The following is a 19,498-nucleotide window of genomic DNA, read 5'->3' as shown; positions in this document are numbered from 1 at the left end:
AGCGTTGTTGTATAGGTAATGATAAAAACACCTGATTCGGTTGTGTAACGCATAAAGTGAAGCTCTGACAGAAGCCGCCATAGATAAATACTGCCGCCACGATGGTTTCGAAGAAAACCACGGTATCCGTGCTCGTATCATTTCTCAACCCTTGAAACTATTTTGGTAAAAAAAAGCAAAGTAATAATGTACAAAAAAACTAAGTTTCAACTTAACGAGTAAAAGTTACCATAATAATGGCCAACGATAATGTTGTTAAAGACAGAATCGTGCCTTTAATCCTTTCGACAATTTGGACTGGTATGGCCATAAGCCATAAAAAATAAGCAAAACTTTGCTGCGTTTCAGATACGGGCTGTTGGAAGTTAATAAGTAATGTGGCGCTTAAATACATGATGCCCGCGGTAGCATTCCTATTTTAAGGTAGCAGGACATTTTCTTTATTTACACACCGTAAAACTTTTATTTTACAAAATATTCTAAAGTGCAAGTCTTCTGTAAAAATAGTCTTCGTACACCCAAGCCTCTTATTGTTACTCCTTCCGGTGTGCGCTCATGAGTACGGTGCCCATGGACCAGGAAGCCCTGATGATCTTAAAATTCAATTGTAAAGGCTAATCAATAAGAAATCGTATAGACCAAGCGTATAAAGCGGAATGTTCTATTTTTTCTCATTACCGATGTGAAGTTCTCCAAAGAAAGAGTCATTATCCCCGCGCTAAGTTGCTCGGACTGACAGCTTCTCTGGATTACCATCAGCAAAATTCTCCTACATTTTACCGACAACAGGTACCACTGCATAAAGTGCCTGCAAGCTCAAAGACTATCAGAAACCTGCACATTCGATGATGACGAACGAAAAAACATGAGATAGACCTTACGTGGTTGTATGGATTTTACTGGAATAGTGGATGATCTGCTCACCGCCGTAATTCATGAAGAACACGTGGGTCACAAGTATGATGGAAGCCAGGAATATCCTGACAATGACCTTGCTGCTGCGAATGTCGTACTGAAGCTGAAAATCGATTTTTTGATGCGATTAAACCCGTCACGTGATCATATAGCGTAATGATGATTAAGATCGTATATCTACCACAAATATGAGAAAAGCCAGACAAATGAGAAGGAACAGTTCAATTATGAAGAAGAATCTGCTGAATAATCGCACAAGTAGGCGAACTCCTCTAAAATCAAAAGAAAAACAATATTCATAAACAATTTCTGGCTAGCTTTTCTGCTGGCAAAAGTAAAATTGCATGACGCACTTGATAGCTTCCTCGTGCTGATCGATTATGGCGTACAGTTTACTTACTGCGTCGTCGTCTCTCAACTCTCCCGACGAGGTTAATTTGCACGAAGTTACCAATCTTTTCAATCTATAACTTATAGTCAACGCGATTTATTGCGTCAATATAAAAATAATCTCACCCCTGAGAGACCTAACCTTTATATTGGAGACATTCTCAAATGATCCTTACCCTACGATAGCATACATCCCGCAAATGTGTTTAAAGCTGCATATGTACAAGGCCATAACAATAATGTAGGCTGCACCGCCATAAAATATACCAAAACAGCCATGCAAGATAACCTGCAGATGACGCATGCGGTCGCTAATGATCCAGTCATTCGAGTAGTATGGAAAAATCTCTGAATAGTCCGACGAGGCGACTTCGTCATTGATGAGGGGTATGTAAGTCAATAGAAGATAGAATACGTAGGAGCTGATGGTTATAACTGAAAATTAAAGTTGCATCTGTTGATAAAGTTTGAGAGCGGAAACTGATTGATCTGCTTACGCATGAATAGAAACGTCAAGGACCTTCCCTCGATCGAGAATGCCGAGAGTATTTCGGTCTCCCTTGCGTCCTTCAGCGTTCGCCAGTCTGTTGAAATTTTTCTGTACAGGCACTTCAGCTGAAAATAATAGAATAAAAATTATGCCAAGATCGATAAAGCATAATGTCCTTAGAATGATTTTTGTTGCTTACCAGGTGATTCCTTATGCCCAGCATAGTGATTTGGGCAAAGCCACCGAATATTGCCACAACAGCGACCAAGGTCTCGAAGTACGTGACGATGTCGTTATTAGCCTCTTCGTTGAGTCCCAAGCTCTAAAATTTTTTCATAAAACATTTCTCGCTAACCGACTACTATTAAACAGATGATTATTTACCAAAGGTGTCATCGTGGTGAATGAGAACACTACAAAGAAGCTGTAGATCAAGCAGTTGACGAGTCTTGAATTGTAGGGCCATATCCCACAGCAGTTCATAAGAAACTTCTGGATCTTTACGTAAGGTATACTCGAGTCAGGCTCTTCCATAGGCATTACTACACGTCGCTGACCGAAACCACCTGCGATCTAATTCTGAATGTTTTCTTGAAAACGTTCTTTCGTAGCATTGATACCGCGCATACGTATACAGTGTTTTATGATGTATGCGCAACACGTAACTTTCGCTGCTAATGGTTATTGCTCAAGTTTTAAGATCCTTACAAAGGCTGGTGCGATTAACTGTTCCAGAAGAATGTAATTGGACAAGTAATCAATTAATGAGATGAAGAGAGCGGTAACCACTGACTAATGATGCTACTTATGGTCTGCCGCTTTTACTCGAGTTCAATGTTAAAAGTTTGCAACTTTAAATGAAGATATTATATTAATGTCGGCGTATTATCTTGTTCACGAGGAATAGTGAAAACTTGCGGCTTTATTTTTACAAAGCAAATTCACAAAAAGTTAGAGCGTTAAAACGAATTTCAAATTTAAGCAATTCACAATTGAAAATAAAAAAGCACATTACTTTATGCATTCAACTCGAGTAATTAGTGCGCGCACAACGGCGGTTGACCTTCTGCGTTGTTGGGATCACAGTGACCATGGATCAGGATGTCCTTACGATCTTATGATAGTAAAAAAATCGCATTAACATTTTTGAGGAGTAGAAGGGTTTTTCCTTTATTTATATTATTTATACACTGTGAAAACTTTTGTTCTACAAAAATAATGACAAATTCTAAGTTATTCTGAGAAAAATATTCTTGGAAGATCTGAACCTCCTAGTACTATCGTTGTACGCTCAAGAGTACGGTGTCCATCGACCAAGACGCCTTGATGATCTTGGACATTAAATCTTATAAGTCAAGGATGTTATATAGGCATCTTAGATATATTTATTAATCCATTACCGATGTGAAGTTCTCCAAAGAAAGAGTCATTATCCCGGCGCTAATCTGCTCGGACTTGCAGCTCCTCTGGATTACCATTAGTAAGATTCTCCGAGATTTTACAGACAACAGGTACCACTGCATAAAGTGCCTAAGAACTCGAAAATTATAAAAAAATACTCATATACTACAATAAACGATCAGCGATAATGAAACAGAATCAAACATGAGATGGACCTTACGTGTCTGTATGGATTTTACTGGAATAATGGATGATCTGCTCACCGCCGTAAATTCATGAAAAATACGTGTAAATTGTAATTGTAAACTAAATTGCAATTGTAAACTAATAGAAGCAGATGTTTATTTACCAAGGGTATCATAGTAGAAATTAGGAATAGCAGAAAGAAGCTATAGATCAAGCGATTGACGAATCTTGAATTGTAGGGCCATATCCCACAGCAATTCATAAGAAACTTATGGAGCTTTATGTACGGTATACCCAACTAAGGTTCGTGGAAGTGTACTTTCGTAGCATTGATAAATGATACTGCGTATATGTATGCAGCGTTTTGTGATATAACTCGTACCCTTCGCTGCTATAAGTGTTATTACTTAAGTTTTAAGATCTCGACAAACACTGATGTGATCAACTGTTTGAGTAGAATTTAATTAGGAAATTAATTAATTGTAAACATGAATAGAGAAGTTATTGCCGCCGCCTTATGTTTTGTATGGTCTACAGTTTTTACTCGAATCTAATGTTATAAGTTTGCGGCCTTGGAAGAAATAAAATAAATATATCAGTGTATTATCCTATTTTATACAATAAAGTTATATTAAATTTTACTATAAGTTTTAAATAAATGAAAATGCGTGCTCGAAACTGCATTATACTTCGCGAAATAAGAGGAAGCTAAGTGCCAAGGACTTGACAGCGGTGTTTTATTTTGTTTATACAATGTAAAACGTTTATTTCATAAAATATTCTGTAGCAGAAGTTTCGTTTGGAAATAGTTTTCATATTTTAGTGCTTCCGGTGTGCACTTACGAGTACGGTGCCCATAGACCAGGATGCCTTGATGATCTTAAAAATTTAATTTCATACGTCAAGGAAATAATATGCGCATCTGAGGCATAATTTTCATCTTATTACCGATGTGAAATTCACCAACGATAGTGTCATCGTCCCCGCGTTAAGTTGTTCAGGCTTGCAGCTTCTCCGGATTAGCATTAGTAAAATTCTCCGAGATTTCACCGACAACAGGTACCACTGCATGAAGTGCCTGTAAACTCAAAGGCTATCAAAAATATGTGTAAATCTTCGATAAGGATGAACCAAGAATCATAAAATGGACCTCACGTCGTTGTGTGGATTTTACTAGAATAGTAGATAATTTGCTCGCCGCCGTAGTTCATAAAGAAAACATGGGCCACGAATATGATGGAAGCTGGGAACATCCGAACCATTCCTTTGTGGCTGTAAATGTTGTATTGAACCTGAAAATCAATTTATTATAATCATATTATCTGTAGTGTAACGCTGATAGTAAAGCAATTGTATAAATTACCCCAAATATAAGAAAGCTGAGACAAACCAAAAGACACAGCTGAATTAAAAAGAAGGAGTGGCTAAATAATCGTGCAAGTAGGTGAACTCCTCTGAAATCAGTAGATAAACAAAATTATAAGAATTTCTAGTTATAGCAATAATACTGAACAACGTACTTGATAGCTTCTTTGTGCTGATCCATTATGGCGTACAGATTGTACACTAGGACGTCGTCTCTTAATTTTCCCGACGACGTTACTTCACACGAAATTATCAATCTTTTTAACCTATAACTTAATGTTCATAAGATTTATTATTTATTTACCCTTTCTGAGACCTAATCTTTATATTGGAGAAATCCTTAAATTATCCTTACCCCACGATAGCATACATCCCGCAGACGTGTTTACAGCAGCAGATGTATAAAGCCATACCGACAACATAGGCCACGCCGCCATAGAAAATACCAAAACAGCCATGCAAGGTAACTTGCAGATGACGCACGCGTTCACTAATGATCCAGTGTTTCGAGTAGTATGGGAAAATCTTGGAGTAGTCCCATGAGGTGGCTTTGTCGTTGGCCAAGGGTATGTAGATCAGCATGAGATAGATTACGTATGAGCTCATGGTTATGACTGAAAATTATAGTTAGATATATGTTGATAATGTTTGCGTGAATTGTTTGCGAGAATTGATTGATCTGTTTACGCATGTATAGAAACGTCAAGGATCTTCCCTTGAACGAGAATGCCGAGAGTATTTTGATTTCTTTCGCGTCCTTCAGCGTTTGCCAGTCCGCTGTGATTTTTTTGTACAGGTGCTTCACCTGGGCACGAAAAAATAAATCATGTATATCCAGAAACCGAAGATAAAATTGTTATACCGACTCTCGTCGATTACCAGATGATTTCTTATTGTCCTCAGCATAGTGATTTGGGCAACCCCGCCGAACATCGTGACAACACTGACTAAGGACTCAAAGTACGTAACAATATCGTTGTTAGCTTCTTCAATTAGTCCCAAGCCCTGTGGTATTTTGTTTTAGAAATATTACCTCGCTAGATGTAAACTATTAGAAGCAGGTGATTATTTACCAACGGCACTATTGTTGAAATTAAGATTAGCAGAAAGAAGCTGTAGATCAAGCGATTGATGAGTCTCGAATTGTAGGGCCATAGCCCACAGCAATTCATGAGAAGCTTCTGGAGCTTCATGTACGGAATATCTAAGTCAGGTTCTTCCATTTCTAGACGTTACTAGACTAGAACTAATTCTAGATGTCTTCTAAAAGCATTTTATCGTAGAATTGATGACGTGCATACTTGTACAGTTCTTTGCGATGTATGCACAACTCGTACCCTTCGCTGCTAATGGTTATTACTGAAGTTGTACGATTTTCACAAAGGCTGATGCGATTACCTATGTCTGAAGAATTTAATCACCACTATTAACTATATTAATTTTTCTTATGGTCTACCCTTTTGTCTCGAGTCTAATGTTAACTTTGCCGTTTCGAGGGAAACTGAATAAATATCGATGTAGAAGTGAAAAAAACTATTGCATTATTTTTTAACTGTTATTTATGTACAAAGTTCATTCATTCATCACCTTTATCAATGACTTTCTATTAACAAAGAATTGGAGCGTTGAAACTAATTTCCAACATTAGCAATTCACAATTCAATTAAGTATCACATCTACAAAGAGCACATTTATACTCTATTTACAGTATCTATATCTACATTTTATGCACATTCAACTTATTGAATAACTAGGACGGTTGACCTTCTGCGTTGTCAAGAGCACAGTAGCCATTGACCAGGACGTTCTTACGATCTTGAACCAAAGACAATCGGATTAATAAAAAGGATTAATAAAAATCGGATTAATATTTCATATTGCACAAAAAATTGTGCAATATGAAATTGAATATGAAAGTTACCGATGCAAAATTTTTCAGCGACAGGGCCATATTCCCTGCGGTCAAGTAATCAGGGTTTGAACTTCTGCAGAGGATCATGATGAGAATTTTCTGGGCTCTGGACGATATCATGTACCACTCCATGAAATACCTGCGAATGAAGAGAACTTGGACTACCAAGTTGATCTCATCGATGTGCTGCTGGTTCAGAGCAAAAACTTACGCGGCATATTGAACATCGGTCGAAAATTGTATTACTTGTTCTCCGCAGTAATTCATGCAGAACACGTGGACGATGAACATCAGAGCGATCATCAGCATCCGGATCACTAATCTGACGTTGTGCTGATTGTACTTAACCTGGAATGAACTTAGAGAACTTTATACGCTTCACTGGCGAGCTTATTGAATAGTTGAGCACTTACGTCAAATATGAGCAAAGCCAGACATATCAGAAGACAGATTTCCACCATGAAGAATGTTCGGCTGAAGATTCGATTGATCAGCCGCACACGCCTGGAAAATGATCGTCAGAACACAAAACTGACAAAAGAAGCACTCTGAAATTATCCTCAATCTCTCACTTGATAGCCCGCTTGTGTGTGCAGATGATCTCGAGTAAACCAGGAATCACTTCCTCGTCATCGTTGAGTTTGTCCATCAACTTGTCCTGGCTCTTCACCATGTTTTCCAATCTGTACCTGAGAAGAAGACCGATACTTCATGGATCAACGCATACTTTGTCGTTGAAAAGTAAACACGTCAGTAGCAAAATCAATGCCGAATACCTGACGATCGCGTAGAGGGCACAGACGTGCCTGACACAAGTGATGTACATGGCCATGAAGGCAACGTAGGTGATGCCCCCGCAGAAGATGCCAAGGCCAGCGTGTATAAATACCTGATACACCCGAAATCGTTTGCTCAGTATCAGCAGATCCGTATAGTAGGGAAAAGTGTGCGAGTAGTCTTTCGAGGCGTCTTCGCTGGATATTATGGGGACGTAAGTGAGAGCCACGAAGATGAAGTAGCCGGGAATCGCGCACACTAGAATTTTGGTGGACGATGAGACGACGTAGAACCCGTATCGACTGCAGTATGATAGAATAGTAGACGGATTCGTACCTACGTATAGGATTATCTGAGCCTTTCCCTTCAGCATGAAAGATTGCAAAATAGCGGCCTCCTTTTCGTTAGTCAACTCTTGCCAATCTTTCCGAATCTGATCGTACAAGCTCTTCATCTGTGGGTACAAGAACATATCATACACGTTAGATTTGGAATTGGCTCGATCTCACCTGGTGCTTCCTGCAAAACAAGACGATGCACTTGGCTAGGCCACCGAAAATCACGAAGAGAGCCACTATCGTCTCGTAGATGATGACCAACTCAGTGCTCCACTCTTCGCCCAATCCCGCAGCCTTGAAAACAACACGGAGAAATTCGTTAGAGTGAGTTATTCGAGGAGGTCGCGCGAGAAGGCTCACCATCGCAACGAAAAGCGAGAAGAAGGATAGGATAGCGCAGGTGAAAAAGATCCTCTGCGTGAACTTGCTCTGGTAAGGCCACAGACCGAGACATGTCAGCAGGTGTCTCTGCGGAAAGTCGAAAATATTCATGTTCTCCTAGCGGCAACATCCCTCAGCCTTAGCATCCCGTCGTCGATTGCTACTCCCTCGTCCCATACTCCGTCACCATCAAAGCCTCATCGATTCGCCGATTAACGACACTTGCTCGAACAACCATTGAACTTTGCCTCTTAGATTAAATTATCCGAGCATGACGCGCGCGCGCGCGCGCGCAGCCGAAACTTTTTCACCGGCCATAGCCGCATACGTCGAGCCATTAAGCGAGCTATATGCGCATACTTACACAACCGGTAGCCGCGAGAGGTCGGAAAGCGCCGATTCATCGCGATCGCATAACGGAAATCGGCCTTTGTCCTACGGCCAGCCGCGAAAATACACACCTGCCGCGCTGCTCTGGCAAAATATTTCGTTAACGGAACACGACGGAAGCTGCGCGTTGCGCATTCAAGGACGCTGGAAGCAGGCGGCTCGAGTTGCGTGTGTGTACCGTCTTTTTGCCAGAGGAAAAAGAGGATGACAAGGTGGGTGGCGCGCTCGTAGCAGCGCTTTTTGGTGCTGCACCGGATCGGACCGGGTGTGACTGCGCGCGATCGTCGAATTATAAAAGCGAGCGAGGGTGCGACTCATCGATAAGCCATCCTCTCCGTATACCTCTCGTTCGTGCCGCAGCGGTTGACCTCGCGGCGAGAGGGTCAAAGTCAACGAACTCGCCTCCTCACCCGAGAGTCCGAGCCGAGGACTAGGAGAGGAGGGCTTCGTTATGAGACAGCCGGGCGAGGCTCGTTGCGCGACGCTCGGCTCCTTCTGGTATACGGTGTCGTTGGAAATGATCCAAATGATAATGAGAGAGAGGCGGTTGATAGGGATCTTGTGGGATGTTGTCGTCGCTGAGAGGAATTTCGTTCTTCTTTTTACCTAGGTTCTAAATTCTATGTTGAAATACGTTTGAAATTTTGTCGATTCCTTTGAATAGGACCATACATTTTTCGAAATCTTTAAAAAAAAAAAGGTCGCGTTCTAACGATTCTATTCCCCCCCTTTCCAGCAGTTGATAACGCAAACCTCCACTCTCCAGTGCATAAGTGATTCGCAGGTGGTAACGTCGCGCCTCGCGGTAAAGAAGTCGTCCGCTCTCTCACTTCAAGTTTCCTCGGTCCCAGCGCAGGTGGCGTTAGCGAATCGGAAAACCGCATCCGGCATCTATTTCTCGTGTAATTTCAATACTCTCGTTTTTCATTGAAAATCCGCTTTGACTTTTCGTGAATGAATCCTCGTCGTGCGCACGATTTTATCGGCTGCTTAAAAAGCCATCGGCGCATGAATGCGAGACATCCCAATTTCTTAAGCGATCTCGAAAGAGACGACCTGTTGAACGCCGCCGAAATAATTGAAAAGCCCCATCGGAAATTTGGCATCGATTTTCGATCCAATAAAGCCAAGGAGCGAAGCGCACGTTGCAGCTTAATACGCGCGTTATCGTCGTTCGACTGCAGCGTCCGTCGACTCTGCGCTGGCGTATCGATTCGCGGACGCGTATATACACTCGCTTCTCGTTCTCTCTCGCGCGGTCTGAATAAAAACACGCGCGGCTCTCGTATTTTCATTTTATCCGTATTACGTGCACGAGAGGCGCTTCCGTTATGCCGCAGGTACACACAGCGCGCGTGTACAATGCGAGCTTCCTTTTTTCGCGCTTTTAGATGCGACGCTACTCGCTCGGGGGGAAAAAGTTAATTGCTGATTGGAATCGAGCGAGTTGGCGCTGATTATAAGGATACTGCGATCTCGGTTCTTACGAAATTAAATGGACTTTATCCGAAAGCGACGTCGAAGAGACTCGAGATATAATGTTAAATCTTTGGTTTGAGCCAAGTGAATAGATACGAAAAAATCAAAGAAAATCACAGCCTCGTTTCGTCACTTAAAATCCCATATAAAAGCAACGCGATCTCATATCGAGCTTTATGGCTGCACAGAGCGAAAGGCGGACCATTGATAATGCACGACGTCGAGGCATATCGATCCTCGGGGGCAGAGCCGACGGTGCCGCGCCGGCGCTCCCGACTCTGGTTCCCTGCACTGGCCTGGCTTCCGGCCGCAGGCCCGGTTCCGTCGATGATTCGTCATTTTCATTCCAGAGATCATTTCAGGCTCTGTTATCTACCTACTTGCGAGGCTCGAGGTAATTAATTCTTGAAACGAGAGAGACAATTTGGCCGAGGTCTCATACGGCGTGGGAGGAGGAGGTAGTAGGTATTGATTGCCGGGCTAGCCGGGCTCTCGTGTTTCTTTTTTTTTCCACTCATCGACGCCGATGTCGATGTTGTGTATTCCGCTGCTGTAGGTATATGTTTTCCAGCTTCACGGTTGAGTATTACCAAAGACACCCGAATCCGAGTCGTCTTCCTTATTCGAAAAAAATGAAAAGCTCGTAAGGACGTTGGAAATCGCAGTGATTCCAAGTTCAGGTTCAACGATCTCGTATAAACGCACTCGAAAGCTTTATACGTCACACACACACACACACACACGCGCATATATAGAAGCTGAAGCGCAGCGAGTTACTGGGTCACGCATACATCCCGTTTTTCTCCCTTTTTCGAGCAGCGACTCTCTCTTACCTTTACTTTTTTTAACCCTGGAGTTTCTCCGTACACACAGGTACTCGTGGCTGCGAGAGCTTTCCCTCTCACTTCGATGTAAAAGGTGTTTTTCCCGCGGTATTTCCATTCAACTCTCGCAGTCGAGCGAAAAAAAAAGTGAAAACTGCAAAAGCGAATCCGACTCTATGCACAGTATATAGCGTATTACGTTGCAGGGCGACAGCTGCATTCCATACTCCGGCGTCCTTTGAATACCAAACTCTCCGCGTATGCGTACATAGGTATACGTGATCCGTGAGAAAGAGGGAAAACCGGAGGGTGACGGCCTCCACCTCCTCCTCCTCCTCCTCCACTCGTCGGTTACACGAACGACACGTCGCGGCACGCACGTGGCCCTGACCTTGTCTACTCTCTCGCGCGTACGTGTGTGTGTGCGTGGGCAGCAATAGCGAGCAATAGCCCACCCTTCCTTCCTTCCTTCTCTTTCGGCCGGCTATGCTGCATCGCGCGCACAGTGCGGCCGAAGCGGGAGAGGCAGATCGCTTCCGGGGAATCCCTTTGACCGGAGCCAACTCAACCCCCCCCCCCTCTCTCTCTCTCTCTCTCTCTTCATCGCTCCTCGTTGCAAGCGCGTGACTGTGGTGTGGGGATTGTTTTGACGCGCGTCGAGACTGCAGCGTTTATCGGTTTGGCTGCGCGCGATGTGAGGTGCGGCGAGTAGAGAGCGTATATACGCGACTCTCCGACTCTGTCGCGCGCACGTGACGTAAGGCTATACTTATTATAGCCGCTGACCCCGAGAGACGAGAGTTCGTCTATTTTTAGAACGTTTGTTTTGCTGCGATCGCTCACACGTGCTCGCGCGCGTCTGACTGGACTCGGCGGTTTCTACTTGTGATCGTAGCGTTTCTTACGAGGAGAGCAAGCCTCGCTTATATTTAAAGTATAATAAGAATCGTAAGTGAACCAATTGCAAGACGATCGACGGGAACGGAGCATCGAAACAAAATCTCATCTCGAAAACATTATTCCGATACGTCGGAAAGCCGTGACGTCAGCAGCAGCAGCAGCAGTGAGAGAGAGAGAGAGAGAGAGAGAGAAAGCCCTTCAGGACCATTCACCCCGACACCGCAGCCATCCATTCAGCCGTACATACTATCAAGCCACCCCTTCTCCTCCTCTCTTTCTCCTCGTCTTCTCCCCGCATCGCCCCCCGAAAGAGAGAGACAGACTACTATAGTTATCTCTCTCTCTCTCTCTCTCTGTACACCTATACACACACAGCTGCACAACATTTCACCTGGTCTGAGGGGGGCAGGTGGGGGGGGGGGGAGGCGCGGCCAGACCTTTATCCGTCTGGCTCTCGCGCTCGGGATATCCCCCGCGACGCGTCAAGTACCTACTTCGCCACGAGCCAGTCTCTATCTCCCCCCCCCCTCCCCCATCCCCCTCGTCTCTCTCTATCTGGGCTGGTTCGTTCGGAAGGTCGAGGCTGCAGCCGAGTTTAATCTGGATCACGACCTGTTTTCCACCGCGAAAAATACGGCCAACTATTGGGACTTTCGTACAGCCGATGTTCAAGGGTATACGAGTCGGTGAATGAATCGCCGTTGCGTAATTCTCTGCCGCCGAGGTCGTCGACCTACTGACGTTGCGATCGCTCTCAACTCGTTTCGCGCATTTCATAATGTACAGTATGAACGCAAATCTTGCACGTAAGCCGTGTAGCCGAAATTAAGCGCAGCGGGCGCCGTGATTGACTCGGGTGCGAAATCAAGACACAAAAAACTACACAAGTCCTTCGTACAATTCTAGTTTATTCTTAAATAATCGTTACTCGCTACATCATATTACACTTAAACTTGACAATCAGTTGAACAGTCGTACCACATATGCCTCTCGTCCTCGTGAAAATTGAAAGCGATACTACACCTATACCGACCTCTCTATTTCGTGTAATAACATTGATGTAAGGCCATAAGTGAATGAAAATCCTATGTCGTAAATGTGTAACACTCAGTAGCGCTTCGCATCGGCTGCACACCTATACCCTACGCGTATACATATAAATCTCGTCGTTTTATTTTCATAATAATCTTAGCTCTTTCTCGTTTCAACGCGCGATAAAACTCGACTGATGTCGAGGCAGTGCTCCGGCTTTTAATGGAATCGTTAAGGGTCGCGTACATAAACGCCGCCGCCATCGTCGTTTTTTCATTCTCCGTGTGGCGAGGAGAAATTGCTCTGCGAGGCTTTGGTTTGCTGGTTCTCTTGAGATCGGCGCGCTGTGATGGACGGCATTGCAAATATACATTGAAGAGAGAAGAAAAAAAGAAATAAACAGGCTCTAAATGAGCTTCGTGTCGAGAGCAAGGAAATAGATTGAATAACAGTAACACAGATTTTTTGGTTTTTTGTTCATACATTTATTTTGCGTTTATTTACTTCAATCGTCGGAGCATCCGTGCAAAAAGTCACTTGGAGAACAAGCGAGTCTTAGAGGCGGGTTGGGGCGGCGTTGTGTGTCTTCTCGCTTCTCTATGAATTATTTTTTTTCTTTGTTTTTGTTTTTTCACTTTCGCTACACTCCGCACTTTGCTTTCTGTCTTATAATTCACTTGATAAAAACTCCTCTCACATTTTTACGACGCTGCTCGCTAACATTATCTCTATACTCGTGTGTTCGCATGTGTGTGTGTATGTGTCTTGTGTCTTGTGTGTTCTTGCCGCACGAAAATTCTCTCTCTATCTCCTCCTTCGCCGCCTTTCGCATACAAAGTAGAAAAAAAGCGCGCCGTGTGCCGCGGGTATTACATATGCAACGTTACATAATCGTTGTAGTAGTCATAATAGAAAAACAAAAGAAAGACAGAGGACAACGAATTTTCTTGCGTTCCTGTACATATACACGCACTCGAGAGGAACCAAGTGTGCACAAGCAAGCGAGCGATAATGTTAATCTTAGTGATACAAGGGGGGAGGGGGGGGGGCTGGTATTGCCATACAAAAAAGGGAAGTGTGGTTGGCGGAGAGAAATCATACAGAAAAACAAAGACGAGAGACTTGGAATGTTTTGCATGCACACGCGCATGCACGAGAACGAAGTAGTCTAATTAATTAAATCAATTAATCGGTTAATTGAGCAAAGAATAAACGGAGGGTAAGAAGGGGAGAACAATGCGATACACAGTGGGGGGCGTGTTATAAACGTTACTACATAGTAAAAGACAAAAACTAAGAACTAAATTGATACTCTGCTTCCTTCTTGAAGCAACTGCGCGACTTCGCAGGAAAAAAAACGCAAAAATCAAGGCTCGAGACGAATCAAAGGAGAGGGAGGCTCGACCGCTCGAAATAAATTAGGCTCTAAATAAATATATATTTATAATTGATAATCCGTGTGCGAGTGTACGCGCGAGACGAGCGACAGAGAGTTCGTTTCGTAGCATAATTATAATATATACGCGTGTACGACGCTGAGTCTTCCTTCCCGCCGCGGAAAAAGCACTTTCTTGCATTCCTCGTCTACTCTTATTACAACGGTTATCGGTGTCGGCGTGTCTTTGTGAATGTATCTCGGCTTGTGCATCTCATCGACCGACGTGTGTTCGTGTTATTTTTTTTCACTAAATTACAAATATATATAATATGCAGCATGTATATTTATAAAACTCGAGAACGACCGCTCTCCTCATTCGCTCGTCGGCTCAGACGCACACCGTGCAACTCACTTGCTTCTCTTTCTCCTATTATATATATTTATATGTGTACTTTAAATCGTTATTGTGTACTACATCTGCTTTTATCCTCTTTTTGTCTGTTCGAGTCATTCTCTCGCCGCATTCACGCGCACAGACAAACGCTCAAACTCTCCTCGCATTTAGACATTATGCAAAAATACTAGTTGAATCCCTGTACAGAAGAAACTTCGACAGTGTTTGTGTGTGATTTTTTTCATTTTCGTCGTCTTCGTAATCAACGCAGGTCCGTCGTCTCTTTTATGCCCGATAGATATTTCTACTTTTGCCTCGAAACCACCCTCACACGCGCGCCTTGCTTACTCTTTCTCATCTCGTCATCAGCTATAATATTTACCATATTTACTTCTGCTTCTAAATGTTTACTTACAAGGTATTTGGTTTGCTTTATGCAACACACTCCGACGTGCAACGTGTTTACTTATTTTACTTTTTTTGTGTCATTTTCGGCTTTTCTCGCTTCCTCTCTCGCTCCGACATTCTCTCATGACGCTCTCACTCTCTTTCTTACTACCTCTCTCCCGTCTTTAGGTATATAAATTATGGTAATGATTCGGTAGTATTTAAGATTATCGTTATTATTAATTACTTTAATATTATCGCAATAATCAGCGCGACACCGCCTTTGTCGTCGCAGGGTCTATCTTTACACAGTGCGCTGCTCACTCTCTCGCGCTCTCCTTCCCTCCGCCTCTCCTTTCTTCCCTGCTTACGTCTCTGTCAGCGGAGAACAGGTGACGAGGGAAAAGTGGCGGCGTCAATCGTCAGCTCGAGGCCGCCACCCTTCAGGGATGTCCAGAGTGGAGAACAAGAAGCAGGTGTCGGAGGAGACTGCGGCAGCGGCGGCGAAGAAGAAAGAAAACGCGCGACGCAGAGTTCTGTTTGCTTCGTCCTCGGGCTTGTCGCGTATACAAATCCACCGACGCGGTATACAGTTTAAAAAAAAAAAAAAAGAAGATGAACAGAAGAGAAGAGTCGGTCGCACTGTCAACAGTGCGGCGCGCTCTAAGCCCCGTGTTTCTCGTCGTCTTGCAATCATAATCATCATTTCATCATCGTCCTCTCGCATTTTTTGTTCTCGTCAGGCAGGCTAAAAAAGAGTCCTCTCTCTCCGTCTATCTGAATGCGTGTCTCCCTCTCCGTGCGCGGCTAGTGTTGAGAATAGTCGAGTAGCTCGGCCGCTGAGCTAAGAGCAGGCGGTCGTCGTCCCGCGGGATCTTGGGGGCCAGGGGCCGGGGCAGGTCACTTCTTGCTCTTTTTCGCGGGCGGCTCCTGGACTGAGTCCTGCGAGGAGTCCTCCTCAGTACCAAGATCCTCGCCACTCTCGTCCGTCGGCCTGGGGGTCGCGGCATCCTGGTTGCTACTGTCCTCGTTAGTTGGCAGCGAGTCGTTAGTGTTTTCCTCGGCATTGAGCGCCGCGGCAGGCGTTGTGGTTGCACTGACGGGAGTGGCAGGCTTGTCGAGCGAGTCCTCTGTGAAGGAGGTCGTGGTGCTGTTTTCGTCGAGACTGGCCGCGGGTTCGGAGGCCTTGCCGTTGGAAATCTTGCCGTTGTTATCCGCCGACAGGTTCGGCACAGTCGTCGTGGCGGTAGTCACCGCGGACTCCTGGTTGCTGTCGTCGGAGGCCGCGGCAGCGGCAGCGCCCTCGCCGTTGCTCGCCGCGTGCGAGTTGCCGTTCTCCGTGGCAGGTGGTGCCGCGTCACCGTTGCCTTCTGGGATACCCTCGAGCAACTGAGGCTTCAGCTCCGAAGCCACGTAGTGCGTCCACAAGGCGAGCTCCACTTGGTGCGGACTCCACTTCGTGCCGTTTGTGTCTGAAATTTTTGAGAAATTAGTTAAGATTGTCGTTTAGTACTTTGTGCTGGAATATCTTGGAACAGGCAAGAAACTCACTTTGTTTGTTGAGCCTCTCGACAGTGGTCTGAATGTGCTGCACGAAGTTGAGATACTCCTTGGTGGTATAGTCAATGCCCTCGATCTCGGGAATGGCCATGAGGCACTCGTCGGCCATGAAGGGTGCGTTCTCGGGCGAAGCGGCAGCGAGCAGTGCCGAGGCCATCGTCGTGCCGACGCCCTTCAGATTCGACAACGCGGTGATCGCCTGCTCCAGGTTTGGCAGCTTCTTGAACGCCTTCTTTGTCTCGGCCATAACCGCCCTTGGTGTGTTTACCTTGACCAGGTAGGACAATTGCGGGTAGAACTTGCCGCGCTGAAAAGGAGAATCGCACGTTAGAAAGATTCACACTTGCGCGAACGATGAGCGTAGACTTTTAGATTGTTAACTTACGATTTGTTTCCACTTCATGGTCTGGCACAATTCCTCGTGGTTTAAGTGGGCGTCCTTGCCACGGGATTTGATCTTCTTCGGAAGTTCATTTTGGTACCTGGAACACAAATATGAGAACGTGATGTGAGTAAAAGCGAAAGTGTACGAGACTTGAATTCGGTAAATTTAATTAATATATATATCTAGAGCTATTATTACGACGTGTAATTAACTAGATACGGAATACAAAGTAGTTATAATTAATTAAAACAGACTCGGTAAATTGAACTCCGTCACGAACTTTCGAGCCGGCCGTACACTTTACAAGCACCCAGATGCACAAGTGTCAACGCGCGAGCGACATCCAAACGTATACCTATTTATATACGTATAGCGTCAAAACACTCGAAAAACCACAACAAAACCAGGAAGCTCGTGTCAACGCGCAGGTGCAACGATGCAGCGTAAAGTGAAGAGAGGGAGAGAGCGCGAAATCTCTAAGCAACCTTGACACACAAGTCGGTCCGCCGGAATAGGGAATGAAAACAACGGCGGCGCGCGCGTGTGCGTGTGCATGTGTCTCCCCCGCGCAATAAAGTGTGCAGTGCGTCGTCGCTCGCCGGCCGGCGCGGAAGACCATCGTCGATAATTTTCCAATCGCGTTCAGTTGAAAATTTTCCGAAAAATAGAACCAAGTGCGCCGAAAAATTTTTCGATTTCACTGTCGCGCGTCGGTCACAACGCCGGCCCGGTATTTTCGGAATTTCGGAGCGTATACCAGGTGGTTTGTTTACGTGGCAAGGTGTCAAGTTGCAAGCGGCGCTCGTCCAAGCAAGCTCATCGAGATGCCGTGCGAACTGTCACTCGCTCCCTCCGCAATCATTAGCATCTCACCCTTCAGGTGTTGCCCTGCATTCCAATCGCGCTGCCTACTTATCGTCCGGCTTATCGGAGGTAACCTTGATCGCGCGCGCGCGCGCGCGAGAGCTCGTGTGGGCGCTTAGGTACTCCGTTTCTGTCTAAAGTTTAAAAAACTAACGCGCCGATTCATCGTCCATTGCGTGGAAGGACCTGCAAAAATGACCGAAGCGAAAAAGCAGCGGCGCAGCTCGGCGTCCCTCTTGCTATGCTCGCGCGATCGAAGCCATCGCACGGCTCTTCTCTGCAGAGCCCCCACCAACCGTCTCTCTCGCTCGCTCTCTAACTGCCCAACTTCGAAATTGCGGGAGCTGCGAAATCGCGCCAACCCTTCGGGAGACCCTGATTGTCCGTAAAACGTTGAAATCGAGAGATGTTCGCGTGAGACGGTCTGGCTAAAGAGGATCCTCGGGAGCAGCGGCCGCGAGAAAGGTCGCGAGAGCGCGACGCCATTGCTGCGCGCGTGTGCGTCCCCTCGCTCCGAAGCGCGCTCCCTCTCTCTCTTGCGGGCTTTGTTCGGCCGTGTCCCGAGAACGTAAGCTATATAGAACGTTGAAGATTATAGCAATGCTGACGAAGTACTGACCAGTTGTCGAGCTTGATGAGCTCCTCGGGTTTCTTGGACTTGTGGTTCTCGGCCTTGAGTCTCAGCGCTTGGGGATAGAGCTTGAGGACGTGCTCGAACTGGCTGGCCGTGCCCTCGGCGAAAAAGGTCGCCGTGTCCCTCACGGAAGCCATGGCTACTCCTCCGAGTCCTTCGTCTTCTCGGATTCTCAGCGAAGCAGCAACTCGGGGACCGTCGTGTCTTCTTCTCTCGCCAGCAGCGGCTCCGCGGAGAGAGAGAACGAGAGGAGCGTCCCAGGCGGTACCGCCAGGTGGCGTCTGCTACTGCTGCTGCTGCTACTGCCCTCGGGGCTTCTCCCACTGCTGCTGGTCCTCGTCGTCGTCGTCGTCGTCGTCGTCGTCGAGGAGGAAGTCCTCCGGTGCGGTGCTCCGATTGTCCTGTCTCTCTCTCTCTCTTTCTCTCTCTCTCTCTCCTGCGTTCACTCACACACGCGTGCGCGCGTCACAGACCGACGGTTAAGGTTAGGACTGGCGACTGCACCACCGCACGATTGAACCGCAGCTCGGAGCAGAACTGAGAGAGCGCCGCGCGGCGAACACGGACCTTGTCGGACTGCTACGCTATACGAGCTGCAGAGGGGCCGAGTTCTAGCGAATGCTCGACTCGATCGCTCGCTCGCTCGGCTCTGTGTGTTCTCTGTATGCCAGTGCCGCGCGCCGGGTGGGGATCGCGCCGCCAGGTGGCGACACCCGCGAGCCAGCGTTGCTGTGGGTAGAGAGCTGTTACGTACGGCTGCTGCCTCTGCCTTCCCCTGACCTCCCCCGACCCCCCTCTCCCGCGCGTCGCCCCTCTGGTATATCCCGTATATAGCGACTCTGCCGTCGCTCCGCGAACGTTGGAGATTTTAAGCCGTTCCTCCACCGAGCGCTGCTCCGATCTTTTGTGAGCCGTCGCAGCTGCTTCTGAAATTATCGCTTTTACGACCATTTTTTTCGCACCCAATCCTTTTTTTCCTGAAGCGCGCTTCGAATTTTTATTTTATTCGTTTGCAAAAATATCGCGGGATACGCCTGTTCGGCAACAATGGAATCGCCAGTAAATATTTTAATCCCGCATCTTTCCGAATATCGTTCTCGCGGTTGCCAAAGAAAT

The 19,498-nt window shown here is 45.8% G+C and overlaps 4 protein-coding genes across 4 annotated transcripts; all 4 read right to left on the bottom strand.

The window, feature by feature from the left end:
* Positions 1-533: 533 nt before the first annotated feature.
* Or190 (odorant receptor 190) lies at positions 534-2,335 on the bottom strand. Its single transcript, NM_001190776.1, has 9 exons — positions 2,180-2,335; positions 1,995-2,117; positions 1,803-1,920; positions 1,482-1,740; positions 1,269-1,385; positions 1,097-1,187; positions 882-1,018; positions 679-808; positions 534-593 (listed from the first exon to the last, which is right to left on the bottom strand). The coding sequence occupies exons 1-9, from the start codon at positions 2,333-2,335 to the stop codon at positions 534-536; spliced, it is 1,191 nt and encodes a 396-aa protein (NP_001177705.1).
* Positions 2,336-4,201: 1,866 nt separating this feature from the next.
* On the bottom strand, positions 4,202-5,970 carry Or189 (odorant receptor 189). The gene is made up of 9 exons (NM_001190637.1): positions 5,821-5,970; positions 5,627-5,752; positions 5,435-5,552; positions 5,103-5,361; positions 4,903-5,019; positions 4,746-4,836; positions 4,538-4,674; positions 4,331-4,460; positions 4,202-4,261 (listed from the first exon to the last, which is right to left on the bottom strand). Exons 1-9 carry the CDS (start codon positions 5,968-5,970, stop codon positions 4,202-4,204), a joined length of 1,188 nt encoding a protein of 395 aa, NP_001177566.1.
* A 511-nt stretch (positions 5,971-6,481) lies between these two features.
* Or188 (odorant receptor 188) lies at positions 6,482-8,266 on the bottom strand. The gene is made up of 9 exons (NM_001190636.1): positions 8,135-8,266; positions 7,946-8,068; positions 7,773-7,890; positions 7,436-7,694; positions 7,232-7,348; positions 7,073-7,163; positions 6,871-7,007; positions 6,669-6,798; positions 6,482-6,562 (listed from the first exon to the last, which is right to left on the bottom strand). Exons 1-9 carry the CDS (start codon positions 8,264-8,266, stop codon positions 6,482-6,484), a joined length of 1,188 nt encoding a protein of 395 aa, NP_001177565.1.
* Positions 8,267-13,241: 4,975 nt separating this feature from the next.
* On the bottom strand, positions 13,242-19,039 carry LOC100121118. Its single transcript, XM_031922212.1, has 4 exons — positions 18,368-19,039; positions 16,885-16,981; positions 16,491-16,806; positions 13,242-16,411 (listed from the first exon to the last, which is right to left on the bottom strand). Exons 1-4 carry the CDS (start codon positions 18,517-18,519, stop codon positions 15,840-15,842), a joined length of 1,137 nt encoding a protein of 378 aa, XP_031778072.1. The 5' UTR covers positions 18,520-19,039; the 3' UTR covers positions 13,242-15,839.
* Between the last annotated feature and the right edge of the window lie 459 nt (positions 19,040-19,498).

Source organism: Nasonia vitripennis, chromosome 1, assembly GCF_009193385.2.
Source record: "Nasonia vitripennis strain AsymCx chromosome 1, Nvit_psr_1.1, whole genome shotgun sequence".
In the NCBI taxonomy this organism is placed as follows: Eukaryota; Metazoa; Arthropoda; class Insecta; order Hymenoptera; family Pteromalidae; genus Nasonia; species Nasonia vitripennis.
Note: the sequence above shows the minus strand (reverse complement) of the source record. Positions and strands in the feature narration are given on the sequence as shown.

What these genes read in the sequence shown, in the direction of transcription:
- LOC100121118 (XM_031922212.1), bottom strand. Translation starts at nt 18,519, where the DNA reads ATGGCTTCCGTGAGGGACACGGCGACCTTTTTCGCCGAGGGCACGGCC. An exon ending in CTCATCAAGCTCGACAACTG is followed by an intron (nt 16,982 to 18,367) that starts GTCAGTACTTCG and finishes TTTGTGTTCCAG; the next exon opens with GTACCAAAATGAACTTCCGA. An exon ending in CGAGAGGCTCAACAAACAAA is followed by an intron (nt 16,412 to 16,490) that starts GTGAGTTTCTTG and finishes CAAAAATTTCAG; the next exon opens with ACACAAACGGCACGAAGTGG.
- Or190 (NM_001190776.1), bottom strand. Translation starts at nt 2,335, where the DNA reads ATGCCTATGGAAGAGCCTGACTCGAGTATACCTTACGTAAAGATCCAG. An exon ending in TGGGCATAAGGAATCACCTG is followed by an intron (nt 1,921 to 1,994) that starts GTAAGCAACAAA and finishes TATTATTTTCAG; the next exon opens with CTGAAGTGCCTGTACAGAAA. An exon ending in CTTTGGAGAACTTCACATCG is followed by an intron (nt 594 to 678) that starts GTAATGAGAAAA and finishes TTGAATTTTAAG; the next exon opens with ATCATCAGGGCTTCCTGGTC.
- Or189 (NM_001190637.1), bottom strand. Translation starts at nt 5,970, where the DNA reads ATGGAAGAACCTGACTTAGATATTCCGTACATGAAGCTCCAGAAGCTT. An exon ending in CTTGACGTTTCTATACATGC is followed by an intron (nt 5,362 to 5,434) that starts GTAAACAGATCA and finishes TATAATTTTCAG; the next exon opens with TCATAACCATGAGCTCATAC. An exon ending in CAGCACAAAGAAGCTATCAA is followed by an intron (nt 4,837 to 4,902) that starts GTACGTTGTTCA and finishes TACTGATTTCAG; the next exon opens with AGGAGTTCACCTACTTGCAC.
- Or188 (NM_001190636.1), bottom strand. Translation starts at nt 8,266, where the DNA reads ATGAATATTTTCGACTTTCCGCAGAGACACCTGCTGACATGTCTCGGT. An exon ending in TGTTTTGCAGGAAGCACCAG is followed by an intron (nt 7,891 to 7,945) that starts GTGAGATCGAGC and finishes TTGTACCCACAG; the next exon opens with ATGAAGAGCTTGTACGATCA. An exon ending in CGCTGAAAAATTTTGCATCG is followed by an intron (nt 6,563 to 6,668) that starts GTAACTTTCATA and finishes CTTTGGTTCAAG; the next exon opens with ATCGTAAGAACGTCCTGGTC.